At 41.4% G+C, this 19,569-nt stretch overlaps 1 protein-coding gene across 1 annotated transcript; it reads left to right on the top strand.

Moving 5' to 3' along the window:
* The first annotated feature begins 1,572 nt into the window (after window positions 1-1,572).
* Window positions 1,573-18,281, top strand: rnf2 (ring finger protein 2). The gene is made up of 9 exons (XM_030751330.1): window positions 1,573-1,724; window positions 11,421-11,517; window positions 11,841-12,001; window positions 13,116-13,198; window positions 15,444-15,576; window positions 15,657-15,756; window positions 16,075-16,247; window positions 16,405-16,594; window positions 18,104-18,281. Exons 2-9 carry the CDS (start codon window positions 11,431-11,433, stop codon window positions 18,203-18,205), a joined length of 1,029 nt encoding a protein of 342 aa, XP_030607190.1. The 5' UTR covers window positions 1,573-1,724; window positions 11,421-11,430; the 3' UTR covers window positions 18,206-18,281.
* Window positions 18,282-19,569: the final 1,288 nt, after the last annotated feature.

The following is a 19,569-nucleotide window of genomic DNA, read 5'->3' as shown; positions in this document are numbered from 1 at the left end:
TGACACCTGTAGTTACAATCGAGGCTGCAGAAGAGAAGAAAAACATCTTTGGAGAGACAAAAAGTGAAGAAAAAAAACACCATAAATATGTTTAAAATTACAAATAAACTTTATAAAATAACTTAATAACTTTAATGCTTTGCCTAGACCCACATTACATAGATCAATTTTGTCCCATATTGTTTAATGTTAGAATATCAAATTTAATGAAAACTGTGGGGTGAGACTGCTATCTACGTTCAACCCTCCTCCTTTATCTGAGCCACTGTTGTCAGCTTGTGTAAGAAAACTCGCTGTCGCCTGTCTCAAAGGTTGATAAAGGCCGAAGCGAGGACCGGGGATGGGAGCGGAGGGAGCGGGTGGGCAGGCTCGGTGTTTAAGTGAAGGTTCGGGGGTTGGAGGGTGGAGTTGAAGTGATCTGTGGTCTGGGCGATGCCAAAGCGTACGAAGGGACGCAGTAAGAAGGCTGTGTGTACACAAAACATGGTGACAGCGGAGGATTTCACTGTCGCTTTATCGCTTTATGGGGCAAAAAGAAAAACAAAAAACGCTTAACTTTATTTACACTGCTAAACTAAACCGGAGACATGTCACCAAACTCTGGGAAAAGGGCACACTGAGGTCCAGTTGTTTTTACGGGGTTGTTCCGGCTGTCGGCATGAACCTAGTGATAGTGACAATTCAGTTTGGAGCGGCACAGGAATGCTTTAAAAAATTTGAAAATTGAAAACTGAAAATACGGGAAAAATATGGGAAAATAAAAATACGGGATGACGCCGGGACAGAGGGGTAAAATACGGGAATATCCCGGCCAAACCGGGATACTTGACAGGTATGGTTCTGAATGACGGCTTTACAGCAGACAGCCGCTCCAACTTTTGCCGGTACTGCGTACCGGCGCAGAATCTTTTAGTGGTACGCAGTACCGGACCGTACCGGCTTACTTTCACCCGCGCTGTTTGGCGCTATATAAAAAAACTGAATTGAATTGAATGACTTGCTGTCTTAAAATAAAGAGATCCTATCACATAATATTGCCATACTTTAGTTTTCAAAATGTTGACTTGAGTTAATAATATTATGAGATTGTACTTATTTTTTAGTGGAACTTAAGTAATACTGTGTGCTGTGTGTTAATGAAGTGTGGTTGTGTTCCAGTGTTTCACATGTGGTGCCAGCCAACAGAACAAATAAAATGCTTGCCCTCCCAGGACCCCACTCTTTGTTGTGCTCATTTTTCTTTTTGTCCTTATAAATTTTTTTTCCTTCTTGGTACATTCCGAGTTTAAGCAATCTCCCTCCAGGAATTTGCTGACATTTGTGAGTCCTTATATTGATCCTATCATTATTATTCCTTATATGGAGACGATGGTTGTTATCCTGATAAATTCAAATGCTGCCAGAAAAAGTAGCCGGAAATGCATAGGAGGAGTAGAGGGGGATGAACAGGCGAATCACAATCGGGCTATATGTCTATGCCTGACCGGACATGTAGTGCACGACTGGTTATGAGTTCAGAGGCGTTTCCGGTTATGACATAGCCTGTGGTGTAGATTTCCGCTCAAGCATAAATCCCCAGTAATGGATGTTCGCAAACATCACCACCAGGGCCCCTCTGGAATTGCACTCAATTTCCCAGGTTGCATTGCTTCCTCCTGTGCATCCGCCATATTGCCTTCGCCTGAACGCGCTAGCTGAATCTGCTTGTACCCACAACTGAAAATGTAAGTAGAGAAACAATAATATTTTAAGCTGACATTGCACATTTTGCTTCTATGACTGAATTTGTGAATTAAGAACTCTTCAAATAGGAGTTTCCAATTGTTTAAACGTGTTATATGGGGGTTGGAAAGTCTCACAGCCTACCTCAGGAGATCGGTGCGTCGGCTCTTCATCTGTTGTTGTTTTTTTCCCTCTGCCATAGCCACAAATTACACTCATGACTCCCTCGGCAATATTTTATAAAATAGCTCGTTGTATCACGGTCTCTGCTAATTAAAGGGGATCGAAATGAGTGTTCGCCGCGGCCGTGCTTTCTTTGTCACGCTCTATCTCGAGCTTAACATCTTTCTAACGTTAGCGTTACGAGGAACAGCTAGCCTCTTTGGTAGCCTTTGGTTAGCATTAGCCGAGTACCGTGGATTCTTTGAAATCTGTGCGCGAGGTCTGCCTGTGAACCACAGCTAATCAGCTACTACCAATAACTTGGGCAAAATCCAAGTCACTATCCACTCATTTGTCTTTGCATTCTGCAAAAGCCATACAAGTGCTAACAACGGTAGATGGTGTGTCTAATTTGAATGAGTGACACACTGGGCTTTAATTAATGATTGCGGTACAAATAAGTCATATGTGGTGGTCAAAACAACCCGAGTTTCATGCCCCATGATGTTGTTTTTATTCATACTTAAAACTTAATATGTGGTAAGATTCTCCAGCTTGCATTTCAAACTGCTCGTTGTGTTTCGCGTGGACCACCCTCACTTTCACCTCTGTAGTGCTCGGGAATCGCAATGCATTCTGGATAGCCCCTGCCATGTTGTTCACGCAAAACCAAAACAAAGACAGACTCCGATGGGCAATAAGGACGCATGTACACTAACAAATCCTGAAAAAACACCCAATTGACCCGTGAGAATATTAGCAGGATGATACGATACACAGAGAAGCTAAACAACGAGGCAAAAGTGTGTTGTTAGGAAGGGTTGATCCATATGAACACAAAGAATGGCCACTTTATTTGTAAAAGCCACCGTTGCTCAAGTTTCCCGACATTTTCTCTAAACCCGTGTGTAGTGAGTGCCTACCCATCAAACAAGTTAGGAATTGTAAATGGGTTCAAGTTCAGTTCATATAATAGAGTTGGAGTAATAATAAATAAGGTAAATAGGAAATAAATAGAGTACTGTGCCATTGCATGTACACGCTTGTATACTCTATGTATGTAATGGTGTATTTATATATATTTATATATTTTTACATTGCATTTTTACATTGCATAGCAGTGGGAACTTATAAACCAAGTTTTACTTTTTATTTAATATTGCACAGTAATAATATACATACTTGATTTTTTTTTTTTTTTAAGATTTCCTTTGTTTCTAACTATGCTGGTATGTAGCTACAGTGAAGAAAAGTGCCACATCTAAGGTGTGTAATGTAGCAAGACCCCAATGACATGTAAACAGTTAAATGTGTTATAATTATAACTTATCAGTATGACAATGCTGTTTTGTCTGTGTGAGATCACCACAAACATATTTCATGAAATGTTGTTGGAGATGATGTTTTTTCTTCCAATTGCAGCCCAGGCTGTGCATTGCTGGCTTGATCATGATTCTGAGCTCTATTCTGGCTAGGGCTGCAACTATCGATTATTTTAGTAATCAAGTATTGTATTGATTACTCCATCGACTAATCAAGTAATCGGATAGGAAATACTTTTGTCTTAACGGTTCATCTGTATATTTTAACTTCTGTAGATTTACTGCAGTTTTTCTCTGTGTGAAACAAACAGCGGTGGATGGAGCACCTACAAAGTTCTTTTCTTGTTGACACTTGTTGATCAGGTGGTTGACGAAGGATCTCCAGCTGTTTCCCAGTAAAGGTTTTAATGGTGGTTACAGGAACAAGCGCCGCTGCTTTGGACACGAGAAAAATGTTTCCTTTCGCTCCACCTAAGCTCAATGTTTCTATAACGGCTCTGCCCCTTTGCGCTTGCTGTGCATGTGCAGACAGACTGCAGTAAAACAACTGCTGCTGTTGTGTTATCAGTGTTTTTGTTGAAAAACTGGGGTTGCATGAACTTAATGTTGCAATGCTTTGTATTCACAAGCATCCTCCTAAATGTGTTTCTGTTGCAGGTCTATTTTTAGTTGCTAATCAGGGATTAAAGCATACATTTTTTTTTTTTGACAGAGACCCTCAGTACCGAACAGGTGATTGGACGGGGTGTTTCCTGTCAATACCGAATAATTGCTAGTGCTAATGGTGACACCCACTAGCAAACTGTGGTTATAGCAAACGGCTGAAATTCTCAGTGCAGCAAGCACAACAGCCACAGGTGTAGAGAGCAGAGGAGGTGTGGAAAAATGTGTCAGCGATGATCCATTCTGTGTTTAAAGGGTCATTTTCCCAAATGACGGAAATCCATCGCAGTGACAGAGAACTTTAATGCTGCTAATGTGGGTGAAATGCTGTGCTTACACAGTGACACCTGAGTGCTTCAGAGTTTAAATGAAGCATCGAAGCAACAAATTTGTGTTGAGGATTTTTTATGATTGAATATTTCGAGTTACTTGAGGAATATTTGCAGTCCTAATTCTGGCAGCATTATCCAGCATTATCCAGCAGTCAGCTGCCACGACGTAAGTGGCTGATGTTGTTGCTGCCTGTGCAGGTGCATTACGTGTGTTAATTACCTTTCGGTCGTGTCCCGGTGTTTTACGTGTGGTGTCAGCTGACAGAAACATAAATGCTAGCATTTTTTTCCCTCCTGGGTCCTACTCAGTGTTTTAAGGTGCAAACACATTTGTCCCGCTAGTTTTTTTATTTTTTTTTTTTTTTTTTTTTTGCTTCTTTGTACAAACCAAATGCAGGGAAGGGTGTATTTCTACAACGATGTAAGGGCTCCAGCTCCATCTGGTGGCAGATGGCTGCATAAAAATTAGGACAAATATTTACCAGCACTGGGTTAATTAAAACCTTAATAATTAGGCTATCCGACTAGTACCAATAGTGACGATTAGTCATCTAGTTGAGTAATCGCGCACATCCCTAGTAATAAGTGATATTACTATAGCAAAACTATCAAATAGACTTTAGTTATATAAATGGCCCCAAAGGTATGTTTGGCAATTCATTTTAGCTTCGATTCAATTCAGTTTTATTTATATAGCGCCAAATCACAACAGTCAGTCACCTGAAGGCACTTTATATTGTAAAGACCCTTCAATAATTACAGAGAAAACCCAACAGTCAAAACAACCCCCTATGAGCAGCACTTGGTGACAGTGGGAAGGAAAAACTCCCTTTTAACAGGAAGAAACCTCCAACAGAACCAGGCTCAGGGAGGGGCAGAGAGAGACAGGACAACAGACATGCTGTGGAAGAGAGCCAGAGATTATTAATAATAACTAATGATTAAATGCAGAGTGGAGTATAAACAGAGAACAGAATGAAAAAGAAACACTCAGTGCATCATGGGAACCCCCCAGCAGTCTAGGCCTATAGCAGCATAACTAAGGATGGTTCAGGGTCACCTGATCCAGCCCTAACTATAAGCTTTATCATAAAGGAAAGTTTTAAGCCTAATCTTAAAAATAGAGAGGGTGTGGTTCCACAGAAGAGGGGCCTGAAAGCTGAAGGCTCTGCCTCCCATTCTACTTTTGAAAACTCCAGGAACCACAAGTAAGCCAGCAGTCTGAGAGCGAAGTGCTCTGTTGGGGTGATATGGTACTATGAGGTCTTTGAGATAAGATGGAGCCTGATTATTCAAGACCTTGTAGGTGAGGAGAAGGATTTTAAATTCTATTCTAGATTTAACAGGGAGCCAATGAAGAGAAGCCAATATGGGAGAAATCTGCTCTCTCTGCCTGTCAGTACTCTAGCTGCAGCATTTTGGATCAGCTGAAGGCTTTTTAGGGAGCTGTTAGGACAGCCTGGTAGCTTAAAACTACAGGTGCAGGCAGCGGCCTACCTAAGCTGTAAAAACTGGAAGAGAGAGTCTACGACATGCTGTTCCCGTTGCCTAGCAACTGTGACAGTAGCAGATACAGACCTGGTGGACAGTAATGTTTGACAGTGGAAAATGTTTTTTTTTTTTTCTTTCCATTTTTACCTGAGAAAATTGATGCTTCTGTGATGTATCTGAGGCTGACAGACCACAACCATATTAACTTGTTGGGCTTTGTCCCTTCAGCCAACAGTAATGTTAATTAGGTAATAAACAGCAGTTAACTAATGTAGTTCATGACTGGTGTCATTTCACTTTGACAATATAATTAATATAACAGGGTGTATATTAAATTATATTATATGGAATTTATTATTTTAGTAATCGAGTGTTCTATTGATTATTCCATCAGTTAATCAAGTAATCAGATAAGAAATATTTGTGTCTTTTAAGTGAGCAATAATAAACATTCCAAAGGAAAAAATTATATTTATGTTAATTTAAATTTGCAAGCTAATGTTACTAAAGCCTTGAAATGAAGATGGGTCTTTCACACCCCATCCCCCCCCCTTTAGACTCACCCCTTTGATGCTGGTATGACTGTGATGTAAAACAGGACGGCTGTCAAATTTAAACATTGTATCAGGCTAAGTTCACAGTTTGTCTGCATATTTTATTTGTTTTGCTGTGTAAGACTAACGGTTGTGGATGTGAGCAGCAGCTTCTTGTTGGAGCTTGTTGATAGGTGGTTCAATGACTCCTGAAGCTTTCTCACAGTAATGTGATGGTGCTTAAAGTAACAAGTGCTGCTGTTTTGGATGCTAGAAAAACATTTTTTCTTTCACTCCACAAAATTTGTGTTGAGGATTTTTTATAATTGAGTTATTTGAGTTACTCGATGAATCGTTGCAGCCCAAGTTAATAAAGGATTGATAGATAAATCTGTCTGTCCATCACACTTTCAGTATCTCAGTAACTGTGGAACATACTGCCTTCAAACTTGGAGGATAGACATGTATTGAAGAATACGAATGCAGAGCACAAGCACCATAACCCTGCCTCCTCTTAGACTGGTTTAGTCACAATCCTCAATCTTTACATCATTCTTTCGTGTCTCAGCTGTCTCATCTCTGTATTTCCTGTATCAGATATTTTTCAGTGTTGAATGAAATAAACTTCATGTACAAAAATATAGATAGTTCTACGCAGTACCTGTTTACCAATTTACTGTAAAAATCTATTTTTAAATATTTTCTATGCTTACAATTTAATCATTTACACTTGTATACGTGAATGTACTACCTGACAAGCCTTTTTTTTTTTTTTTTTTTTTTTTTTTTAAATGAACACTCTTGTATTTCTGGGTTCTAGCCAAAAAAAAAAAAATTCAGTCTGCACGTGAATTGAAATATTTTTTTCCAATCTTATTTTGGAAGTTCCGTCACTGTTGACAGCTGTTTCCCCATCTGCCTGCTGTTGTAACTGTGCTTGAATTCAGCTGCTTTTCCAGAGTCTTTATTACCGCAGTTGGATGTACCCCAACTTCTGTCTCGGACCGTCCCCTCTCGGAAGGTACAGAACAGCCGCTTGCTAATGCTAATGGCAGCGTGCTAGCTAACTGTTACGATAGTGATCTGTTCTGGTAGCTAACTGCTGAAATTCTCAGCCTGGCGTGACGTCACCTCAGCAAGGTGCAGCGCTGGGCGACCGCAGGCTAGAACCCTGTAAATACGCATGTATTTACTCTCTAAACCAAAGCCAGTGCACTCTGCTAATGTGCAGAGGTGGCAAAAGTACTGACATTCTGTACTTAAGTAGAAGTACAAGTACTTGTGTTAAAAAATACTTTGGTAAAAGTCGAAGTACTGGTTCAACTTCTTTACTTAAGTAAAAGTAAAAAAGTACAGGCTCTGAAATTTACTCAAAGTAAGAAAGTAAAAGTAGCTCTTTGGAGGATGTTTCTACCTGCTATTTTTCTGTAAAGCTAACTGAACCTTATTATATATTATTGTAATAATATAAAATAATACATGAGAACACAAACGTTATTCCAATCTAAATTTTAATTCTAATGAATGCACTCAGCTTGAATCACAAACTGTGAAAGGGAATTTAAGCACAGCTCTGTTCTCTGTGTCCTCCATAGTAGAGGGTGACTGTGCCTCCACCTAAAGACCAACATGAGGATACTCAGGGGTTACAGTGGGATTCAGAAGGTGGAGGAACCCTAAGATCAGCTGTAGTGGCTCTGCATTAGGGCTGCAACTAACGACTATTTTGATAGTCGATTAGTCATCGACTATTGAAATGATTAGTCGACTAGTCGGATTATGAATTGCATAATTATGAAATGGCACTTATTTAGCTATCAGCTTTTACATTTAGCATTAGGTTATTTAAAATGTGGTAGTAACACATACTTCATTCAAAACCTTTAATCAGGTTTGCTGCTGATATGACTAACGGTCCATTTTTCCAACCATAAAAAAAAATATATAGTACATTTTTTGTCCCTGTAAAACAAAGTTTGCACAGTTTTACCAGTATCCCCCATCACTAAACGTGCGGCTGAATGCTATCCAATCTTTAACTCTGACGTCGTTTCTGGGTCCAAATGATTCTAAATAAACAGCAAGGGTATAACTCAGGGGTCGGCATCCTGCGACTCCGGAGCCGTATGCGGCTCATATAGGCTTAATGTGCGGCTCTGCGGGTCGTGGAAGTAAATTATCAGTATCCAGTTGAAGTGCATTTTGTTTTTCTCAGCTCGGTTTTTGGTGTAGTTTTAAATTGGAACATTAGTGTGATCTTGAAATAAATAAAATCATTTTACTTATTTATTTTAGTTTCTCAATATATGTGTCACTTGCGGTAACCTATACCGGCTTCCGGTAGCGGCTACCGGCTTCCGCTATTATTTGCGGCTTTTCCGTGTAAACCGGGTTCAAATGGCTCTTTCCGGATTACGGGTTGCCGACCCCTGGTATAACCAATGACTGGTCACTATTAAAGATGATTCTAACATACCTTATCAACTGCAGCTATTTCCGCTTCTCTTTTTATCATCAGTAAAATCACACCTGAGTGTGTTTTTTTCGAGTTATAGCAACCAGGGACACAGCATTGCGGCAACTTGATCACGTGACAGTTTGGACCAGGAAATGGAATTCTACGGCATCACTTAACAGCCGGATTGCGCATGTGTGAAGCTCGCCAGAGAAAGACGGACAGGAAGATGTCTCACTACTAGGGCTGCATAAAACGATTATTTTAGTAATCGAGTATTCTATCGATTATTCCAGCGATTAATCGAGTAATCGGATAAGAAATACTTTTTTTTTATTAACAGTTTATCTGCATATTTTAACTTCCGTAATGCAGTTTCTCGCCATGTGAACAAACAGCGGTGAATGGAGCAGCTACAAAGTTCTCTTTTCTTCACCTTAACACTTGCTGATCAGGTGCTTGATGAAGGACCTCCAGCTGTTTCACAGATTTAATGGTGGTTACTAAAAGAAAAAGCTGCTGTTTTGGACGCTGGAAAAACGTTTCCTTTTTCACTACTTGAGCTCACCGTCACAGGTTTGCCTCTTTGCGCTTGCGCAGTTAAAACCGCTGCCTGCTATGAGTGTTTTGAAAAACTAGTGGCTGCGGGAGCCATGGAGCATGTGTGAGTAATGGTGTAATGCTTTGTATTCACAAGCATTCTCGAAAATACGTTTCTACTGCAGGTCTATATTTAGTCACTAATAAGGGATTAAAGTATAAAAAATATTTTGAAGGAGCCCCTCGGTCCTGGGGGGCGGGCCTTCCGGTACCGAACCATAGCTAGTGCTAATGGCCTGCGCTCACTAGCAAACCAGTTCTGGTAGCTACAGCTGAAGTAAAGACAAAAATAGCAGCTGAAATTCTCAGCGAACACAACACACACAGACACACAGAGAGCAGTGGAGGCGTGGAAATGCATGTCAGCGACAGTTGCCACCCGTCCCGTAAAGTACGGAACACGGCATGTTACGGAGCCGTATTCCACGGAGTCCCGTAACATACGGGGTTCTGTATTTTACGAGACAGGTGGCAACTCTTTTTAGAATGTGTGCTTGTGTATACGTGAGTGATTCACACTCCAGTCCAGTAGGTGGCGGTAATGCAGTTCTATGTTGGTTTGCCAGCCCCCAATAAACCCACAAAAAAACGTCAGCACTAATGCTGCTAATGCTAGTGAGGAGCGCCGCTTACACCGAGACAGCTGAGCGCTGCAGAGTTTAAACGAAGCATCGACACAGTAAATTTGTGTCGATAAATTTTTAGAATTGATTTAATCGAGTTAATCGATGAATCGTTGCAGCCCTACTCACTACATAAAAAAAAAAAAATCACCAGTAATAATAAACGACTATTGTCGACAATTAAATTCGTCGTCGACTATTTTTATTGTCGATTATTGTCGACTATGTCGACTAATCGTTGCAGCCCTACTCTGTATGGGGAGAAGAATCACAACTTTCTATTGTGAGCTCCAGTAAATGATGTTGGTGTGCAGGCTGTGATCAGCTGACCTGCTGCTGCTGCTCTGAGGTTTACTGCTCTGTGAGGATGAAGTGAACTCACAAAGATGTAACCCAGTATTTCACAGCTATCTGAGCTGATCTCCATCCCCTACACTGACAGCATACAGGCTGTAGAAATGTTGGATTCAGTGAATGAATCTCAGCATCAGCAGCTTTGATTCAAACTCATCTCTGCTGCACTGATGTAACCTGTAACTCTGACCATGAACACAAAGTGCACCAACACAGAGCTTTACTGTAAATACAGTACAACAAGATAACCTGTTTATTACGTACTAAACTCCAGTATTTTCATACAGTCTTTGAATAACACAAAGTCAGCATACTTCAGTTTATTTTCCAGTCCTTACCTTTAATTCTAGCCTCTCTTCTTCCTCTCCTGTCCTCTTTCTCCATCTCTGAGTGAACTTCTCTCTCTTTGCACTCCCTGAAAAACAGCAGCTCTTCTTTTAGCGAGCAGACACACTGTGTGACAAACTGCACACACTTTGTGTGTTTGCTGATATTTGTTAAGCATTTAAAAGCATTGCATTTACCTGCCACACGTTACTCCCTTCATGCTCGCTCCTCTTCAGTAGCGCTAGCTAAGCTGTTTATGTCCCGCGAGCATAACTTACGGATTCAGTCCGGCCCGCTGTGACCCCTGATTATAGCGCTATAAATGAGACATTAATTACATGGGTTTGTGTATTTAATCCCTTTGTACCCGATAAGCCCCGGTGATGGAGGATACGCCAGTACGATTGTCTCTTATATGTTATTATTCCTCCGTTTAGGCTCAGATCGCTTGATGACCGGCGCACTGACCGAAAACGCAAACTTCTCCCTGACGTGTTAAAAAGTAACGAGTCTGTTTTGAAAATGTAAGAAGTAGAAAGTACAGATACTTGTGTAAAAATGTAGGGAGTAAAAGTAAAAAGTACTCAGAAAAATACTCAAGTAAAGTACAGATACCTAAAAAATCTACTTAAGTACAGTAACGAAGTATTTGTACTTCGTTACTTCCCACCTCTACTAATGTGTGAGTGTATAAATGTGCATCAAATAGTAAAGTACTGTGTATGTGTCAATAGAACAATGCATTAATTGCCATTAACTTGGAATTAATAATTCCTTATCAAAGGCCATTATTACCTTATTGATTTGCAGAAAGATTTCTGTTTTGTGTGTTTCAGTGCTGCAGTGATGACTCAGACGGTTCAGACCAACGGGGTTCAACCCCTCAGTAAGACCTGGGAACTGAGCCTGTATGAACTACAGAGAACTCCACAGGTAATAATTCATACAGATCAAGTCACTTTCATTGTCACTGACTGATTACCTTATCACAATAAATAAATCTGTAATTGTACTGATCCATCTGTTTGGGAAGACAAAGAAGCACAGATAGAGCCGTTACTGTGCAGCAGCAAATGCTCACACTAAGTGCGACATACAGTTAAAGCTTGCTCACATCAACTGAGGATCTGGAGCTCCTATGTGCTGCTGAAAATATAACACAGATGTGGGTGATTGTGCCATGGCTATGTTCATGAGTGTTGCAGCTATATTTGTGTTTGCTTATCTCAGTCTCTATGCATTTCCTTCTGGCACAGGAGGCTATAACAGATGGACTGGAGATAGCAGTGTCACCCAGGTCCTTGCACAGTGAACTTATGTGTCCTATCTGTCTGGACATGCTGAAGAACACAATGACCACCAAAGAATGTCTGCACCGCTTCTGTGCTGATTGCATCATCACAGCTTTGAGATCTGGGTGAGTTTTGAAGCCTCTGCTTCTGTATCCACAGTGGGAACACCAGCCAAACTGGTTAATATGGATGTCAGAGCTGAAGAGGAAGAGAAGCAGTGACCTCAAATTCAGGGAGGAGAGTCTGTGTAAGCTGTTGGGCAAAACCTGTCCACCTATCCATTCATGTTGAAACGAGACCAAAGTTAATGGTGATATTTACAGTTAGGAAATTTTTCCAACAGAGGAATGTTTCCAAATTTAAGTCCATTCTCTCTTTTAATGGTACTAATCTCCTCCCAGCTCGGCTGCTAAAACACAGTGCACCTGCCCCGCGGTATATTGTCTGCAGCTGGTGCATAATGCAGCTGGGCTTTTATCAGGACTTTTAACAGTTGCTACTTAGTGTTTGGCAAGAGACACTCTTGTAAATAGGTAAATGTAAATGTTATTTTTCCAGGATAAATAAGCGGGGAAAACAAACATTGGTACTGGCTCACCAAAAATCAGAATCTCTGCCTCCAGAGTTCTTTACTGCTCTGCCTTCAAAACGACTCTACAGAGGACACCATATTCCTCCATTACTTGGATTTAAATGTCTTTAGTGACTAAAAACCAATGTGTATATGAATGCATGAGGATTGTTTTAAGATGTGAAAATATTTAAACCTGTATTCCAAAAACACACATCATAGCCTACACACTGTTAGTGTTAGAGGCAGATATTGCACTGGATGAGATATATATGCAGCTGGATAGACATTACCGTCTTTGGAACAATAGGTCAGGGTTCAAATCCCAGCCACAGCATGCATCCAGTAAGGTTCCCCAGGCTAGACTACCCAACCCCCCACCCACCCACCCAAGCCTACCTCGGAATATGAGTGAGAGAGAGATAAATAAAGCCACTGGCTTGGACGTCGCCTGGATTTAACAAGGTCTGCGACAGGTGGGCTACAGGAGCAAGAATACAGCATACGTGGACATGAGGGGAAACTGTTGGAATCATTGATAATGGAAGATGTTAAAAAGCATTTACAGTATTTTGCATAAATCAGAGTTGTCCATATCGATGTAGTGACACTGTTGCTGTAGCAGATGAAGCCTTTTTAATGCTTGTTGCCCCTTCGTGTCTCTGCAGTAATAAAGAGTGTCCTACCTGTCGTAAGAAGCTGGTATCCAAGAGGTCGCTGCGTCCAGACCCCAATTTTGATGCTCTGATTAGTAAGTAAATGCAGGAAGATTTAATCAGTAATCTTCTTGGAAAGCTAAAGTTCAAAACCATTGATGGTGCTGCAGTGGAAGTTTGGAGGTTCTTGTCTAAGGCTACGTTCACAATGCAGGCCTTAACGCTCAATTCTGTTTAGTTTTTTTTTTCTTTCTGTGTGGTCGTTCACATTTCCAAATATATGAGACTTGTATGCGATCTCCTGTGTGAACTGCAAACAACCTAAAAGTGTCCCACATGCACAGTAGAGGACGCAATAATGTCACACGTAGCGAGCATGCTCAGTGTTTGTGGAAGTAAACATGGATCAGGATGCGGAATAGTGACATGTGTCAGTGACGTGCAGGTCGGATGAATGCGACCTGGCCGTACAGACACAGGCCGCATTTGAAAAGATCAGATACGTATCGGATTTAGGACCATATATCCAAGTGGCCTGGGTCGCATTTGTAAAAATCAGATCTGTTGTTCAGACTGTCATGAAAAGATCAGGTACAGGTCACAAGGGGGAAAAAAATCGGACTGGGGATCACGTCAGGCTGCAGTGTGAATGTAGCCTACGAACATCGGGTATCATTGTCACATTATTGTGGACCACAGCGAACAGGCTGCAGGGGTGTGACAGTTCTCCAGAATCACAGTTCGGTTTACACTGAGGGTTTCCTTAGAGAACACTACCAAAAAATAGCCACAAAAATTATTTAACACACACCTAAGAAATTAAAGTTTTAATTTCTTAGGTGTGTGTTAAATAATGCAAATTGATATTTCTTTTTTTTCTTTTTCTTTTTTGTATTTTTAATTTGTCAGAAGGTTCAGTTTAAAAAACAAAACTTTTCTGTCAATTATTTCATGGTTCAGGCTTTACAGGGTTAAAACATCACAGAAAAGCATGGTTTATATTCAATTCAGTTTTATTTATATAGCACCAAATCACAACAAACAGTCGCCTCAAGGTGCTTTATATTGTAAGGTAAAGACCTTACAATAATACAGAGAAACTCCAGTAATCAAAACAGCTCATGCTGCACTATGAGCAAGCACTTGGCGACAGTGGGAAGAAAGAACTCCAAAAGACATGCAGAGATTAATAACTAATGATTAAATGCCGAATGGTGCATAAACACTAAAAAAAGCAAACACTCAGTGCATTATGGGAACCCCCCAGCAGCCTAGGCCTAAAGCAGCATAACTGAGGGAGGGTTCAGGGTCACCTGATCCAGCCGTAACTAAAAGCTTGTCAAAGCCTCATCTTAAAAATTGATAACTATGTTATCTGTCGGTCTGTCGGTCTGTCGGTCTGGCGGTCTGGCGGTCTGGCGGTCTGTCTGGTCTGTCGGTCTGTCTGGTCTGTCGGTCTGTCTGTCTGTCTGGTCTGGTCTGGTCTGGTCTGTCTGGTCTGTCTGTCTAATCAAAGTACTGGAAGATGGAATCTTGGTACATTTGTAGATCATTTGGATCTCAGATTCAGAACTGTAACTGTGTTTTAACTGTTATCATCCTCACGTGTTCATTTGGCTGTTTGCTAACCTTCTGTTTTGAGTTCATGTGTTACAGATGGAATTGGTTTTGTTATTTATGTAGTAAAGACACTGTTTTCCTTTACAATGAATGTATTTTCCCTGTGCCAGCGAACATGTTGCACAAGCTTTCAGAAGCTCCTGCAGGCTGAACTGGGCTGATGGACTCACACTGAAAACACTTGCTAGCCCAACAACATTGTGCAACACGTGCAAAACACAGTAGAAATGTTCACCATTGAAATCTCCACATTTAAAAAAAAAAATAAATAAATAATGGTTGATATATGGACACATAATTCTTTAGTACCCAAATATAAGACCACCCCTACTTTAACTACTCACACCATTTGGGCATCACTTCTCTCCATCCCTGGGGTGGCTGTGGCTCAGGAGGTAGAGCAAGTTCTTGGCTAATTGGAAAGTTGGTGGTTTGATCCTTGGCTGCTGAGACTGAACCCAGAGTTACTCCCAGTGTGTTCATCAGAGTGTGCACTTAGACGTAGAAAGTGCTTGTATTAATGTGTGTAAATGAGTGAATGGACATGCTGTATAAAGCTGAAGTGCTCATGTAGAGTAGAAAAGCGCTAACCAGTTCATTCAGTAACTCTTTAGCATGGCTATTTCCTGTTCATTTGGCTTTACACAGAAACACTTGTGTGGGCCTGGTGCTCCAAGTCTCCTAGTAGGAGGAAATAATCCGGCATGCATCTCATTTCAGGTAAGATTTACCCCAGCCGCGATGAGTACGAAGCCCACCAGGAGAGAGTTCTGGCCCGCATTAGCAAACACAACAACCAACAAGCCTTATCCCACAGCATAGAAGAAGGGCTGAAGATACAGGCTATGACCAGGTAAACAACATGTACGAATAATCCAAGTACTCACATTAAGCTCCGCCTGTTTAAATTAATTAGTTTTGCCTTTTTGTCAGATTACAGCGTGGCAAAAGACACACAGTGGAGAACGGCAGTGGCGCTGAGGACAACGGAGACTCCTCCCACTGTAGCAACGCTTCAGTCCACAGCAACCAGGTATGTTATGGTGTAATTCAGTTCAATGCAGTTTGCTTAGATAGTGCCAAATCATAACAACAGTCACCTCAAGGTGCTTTTACAGCAACATGAATACTTGTTTTGTACCTCTTAGCAACTTTGATCTAAAGTACTTAAGAGGAAAAAAAAAAAAAGACAAATGGCAAAGTTTACAAACCCCACTGGGAATTACTAGGCTGGTGTGACAAGCTTTGGAGGGCAATGTACTTACACTAGTGTAATGACCACATTTACGACCACAGTCATTTTTCAGATCATAGAAATGATCTTTAGTCATCTTTCACTGCGGTTCTCCAGGAGGCAGGTCCCAGCATCAAGCGCACCAAGACGAGTGATGACAGTGGTTTGGACATGGATAACGCTGCGGAGAACGGGGGCGGGGACTCAGTAATTGATGGTGGTGCCAGTGAAATAGAATTGGTCTTTAGGCCACACCCCACCCTGATGGAGAAGGATGACGGTCACAACAGGTAGTCACAAATGCACCTGCTGAGACATCCATTCGAATTGATACAATTTCATTATCCAGTAGCACTGCACTGATCATTTCATGCAGGTCTGCTGCACATATTCACTTCAGTAACTTCTAGCTCATTTACATGTGTGCATTTGACTGTATCCATGCAGTGTGGAGTTTGTCCCTCGCTACATTAAGACGTCGGGTAATGCTACAGTGGATCACCTATCTAAATACCTGGCTGTGCGACTGGCTCTGGAGGAGCTAAGAAGAAATGCTGAGGCCAGTCCTGTTAATGTGGAGGCAGCTTCAGAGAAACAGTACACCATCTACATACCTACAGCTGGAAACCAGTTCACTGTGAGCACACAGACACACACTGAGCTACACACAAGCAGCCTCGGAGAGTTATACACCCTCTTTGACAGACCTGACTTGGGTTGTCCCTCTGTCTCACACTCACTGCACAGTTTCTAATCTGTCCTACAAAAATGAAGCATTCACCATCTTTTTTTTTTTTTTTTTCTTCATTTTTGGCCACAGCGGCTTTTATCTGCAGTAGAGAGACAGGAAGTGGGGGAAGACATGCGGGCAGACTTTTATCTCGTAAGGTGACCCTGAGTGTTCTGAAAGGCGCCCAGAAATAAAATTTATTATTAAACTGGTGACAGGCCAGGACTCGAACCTGCGCCGCAGCGCGACATAGGTATGTGGGCGCTGGCTTCATCACTAAGCCACCCGGGCGCCTGTCACCATCTCCATCGCCTGTCACGGGCATGATCGTGAAACTGCACACTCATTGGCTAAAGACTTCAATCAAAACCTGTTGGCTTAATGAGCCTGAAGTTTCATACTACCAGCCACCTAAGAGACTGGAAGACTCGGCACATAATCCTGAGTCTTCATGTGCTCCTGCACAAAGGAAAGATGGCAGATTTATGGTCCCACAGATGTGGCTGTCTGGGTACACATTTGTTTGGACATGGGGGGGCTCAGTGAGTTTTCACCCACTGCAGACCCACCCCTGTGCAGTGTCCCTGAAAGCGGATGATTTCTGTTTCTCCTAAATGTTGATTGGTTGACAAGCAGGGCAGAAAAGGGAAGTGACGGTAGAGTTCCCAGGAACGGGAGAATTGCGAAAGAAACTTCAACGATCAAATGTAGAGTTTGAAAAGCAGACAGCGGTTGTTAGAATTTCACTTTTCTCCACGGCTGACAGACAAACGGCACAAGCAATAGTGGCCCACAGGCTTCGTATGCTGCCTCGATCTGACAGCAGAGCCCTGCAGGTAGACGGCCTTCCTCGCCTGCTCGTCTAGTTTCCGTTCCTTCAGTCTGTCTGTATGAGCTGCAACCGTTCAGTCTCCTAAAGTTTAATGACGTGTGCCTTTCAGATATCCATTCTTCACATTTACCGTTAAAGTGAGGCACAATGCTTAAAGTTAAATTCAGTGAAAGTTTTTTTTTTTTTAGGACGCTGGGATTTTGTTTCAGAGAACAACCTTTTAGTGTATAAATAGCAATTGTTGAAATTCTTTTCAAAGTTAAATATGAACCATATTTGTTCCTGACTTCAGACCTTAAATAGTAAATATTGTCATTATATTATTAAACAGTAGGTGGTCTGTTTCCAATGAAATTTGACTCACTTTGTTACGTGAACCCAAAAATATTGAAATCTGCTTCATTAAACTGACTTCTTTCTTACTCAGAATTCATAAGTAACATAAGTCACTGTTTATGTTCTGAAAACGTGTAGTGGGTTAAAGTGTTTGGCTGAACTCTGATCTTCTGCTTCCAATTCCATTAATAATACTCTATAGTTGGCTGTGTTTGGGAAATTGATGGCATGTTTACTGTTGTCCGCAGGTCCTGAATGGTTCCTTCTCCCTGGAACTGGTCAGTGAAAAGTACTGGAAGGTCAACAAACCCATGGAGCTCTACTTTGCCCCTACTAAAGAACACAAGTAGATACACATGAAAACACACCCATGCGCACACACACACACACACACACACACACACCCACACCCACACCCACCATTGGGAAGTAAATACATGGACTTGGCTACATGTGCCGCACACAGAAACGAGCAGAGGAAGAGTGTTTCTGAAGATGAGCGGGGTTGGTTAAAACCCTCAAAAGGACTCTTGTACATAAAAAAACAAAAACAACCTTGTTTTATATTCTCTGTATCTCTGTGTCTCCTTCTATCTTTCTCTTAGTAGAATGTAGCAGATCAGAACAGCAGCTAACAGACTGGACTGCTAACAGTAACTGTGGATTCTCTCCAAACAAATCCAGGGTCCAGCTGTAGTTTGAAGTTAAAAACTGTAGTGTACTGTATCTGTCTTCATCTGAATCCCCTTTAGGCTCAAGTGTTTTTGTCTGCCCCCCCCAACATCGTTAATATGAGTGACCCCCAAAATATCAGGAGGATATGCAACACTTTAAATGCCTGTGAACATTCACACATTTGGGCCGTGTAAGATGCATCTGACATGCATGGAAGTAAATAAAAGCCACAGTGTGAACATATGCTGCATTGAAATATTTTTTACAACACTTCTTTAAATATATGTGATAGTAAATTAATTTCAAGTTTTGCCATTTTAAAAACTTGAAAATGTTAAATTTGGACATCAAGATGACCAAGAAGGACCGGCTGAATCTGAGTAACAGTCAAAAGCTTCTGACTGGAACTGTATTTTATTTTAATTTAAAAAGCTGTGTGCTGAAATGTAGCAACAGGGCCTTCAAACCACATGATTCAGAGATACTTCAGTGTTCATTAAGTAGTAATTGGAGGTTAAATTTCACCACCAATGAATATAAAATTCAGACACCATTTTGCTTCGGTAGAAACCGCTGAATCCGTTAAACAGCTAGACGCAGGTGGCAACTGGGATTTTATCGGACCACCCACATATATTAAATGACATTAAGTGTTATTAAAAAGCCTTTTTATGGCGGAGAGAGGGAGCACACTGTGGAGGCTGTTGTCCAGGGAGCACTGGGCACCATAGATCTATTCAGTGCTCCCAGTTTAAATGAAACCGTAATCCCTCTGTACCTTCAGCAGGATTTGCATTTGCTGAGCATGTTGGAGGGAACAGTTTGAAACCCTGATTTGTGTTGGAGAATCTCTGTTGGTGTCCTGATCTGTTTCCTGTAGGAACCCATATCTGTCTAATATCTGTGGCTGCTCTCTATGGCTCGTCCTTTTATAAATGTCTTTTGTAATGTGGAGAGGAGGCGGCGTGTTTGATTGGAGGAGGGTTGGGGTGGGAGGGGATCTTTGCGGCACCACAGTTAGTTCGACCATTACAGTATT

The sequence above is a fragment of the Archocentrus centrarchus genome, chromosome 17 (genome assembly GCF_007364275.1).
Source record: "Archocentrus centrarchus isolate MPI-CPG fArcCen1 chromosome 17, fArcCen1, whole genome shotgun sequence".
Taxonomy (NCBI): domain Eukaryota; kingdom Metazoa; phylum Chordata; class Actinopteri; order Cichliformes; family Cichlidae; genus Archocentrus; species Archocentrus centrarchus.
The sequence above is the reverse complement of the archived record's forward strand: the minus strand, read 5'-3'. Positions and strand labels throughout refer to the sequence as shown.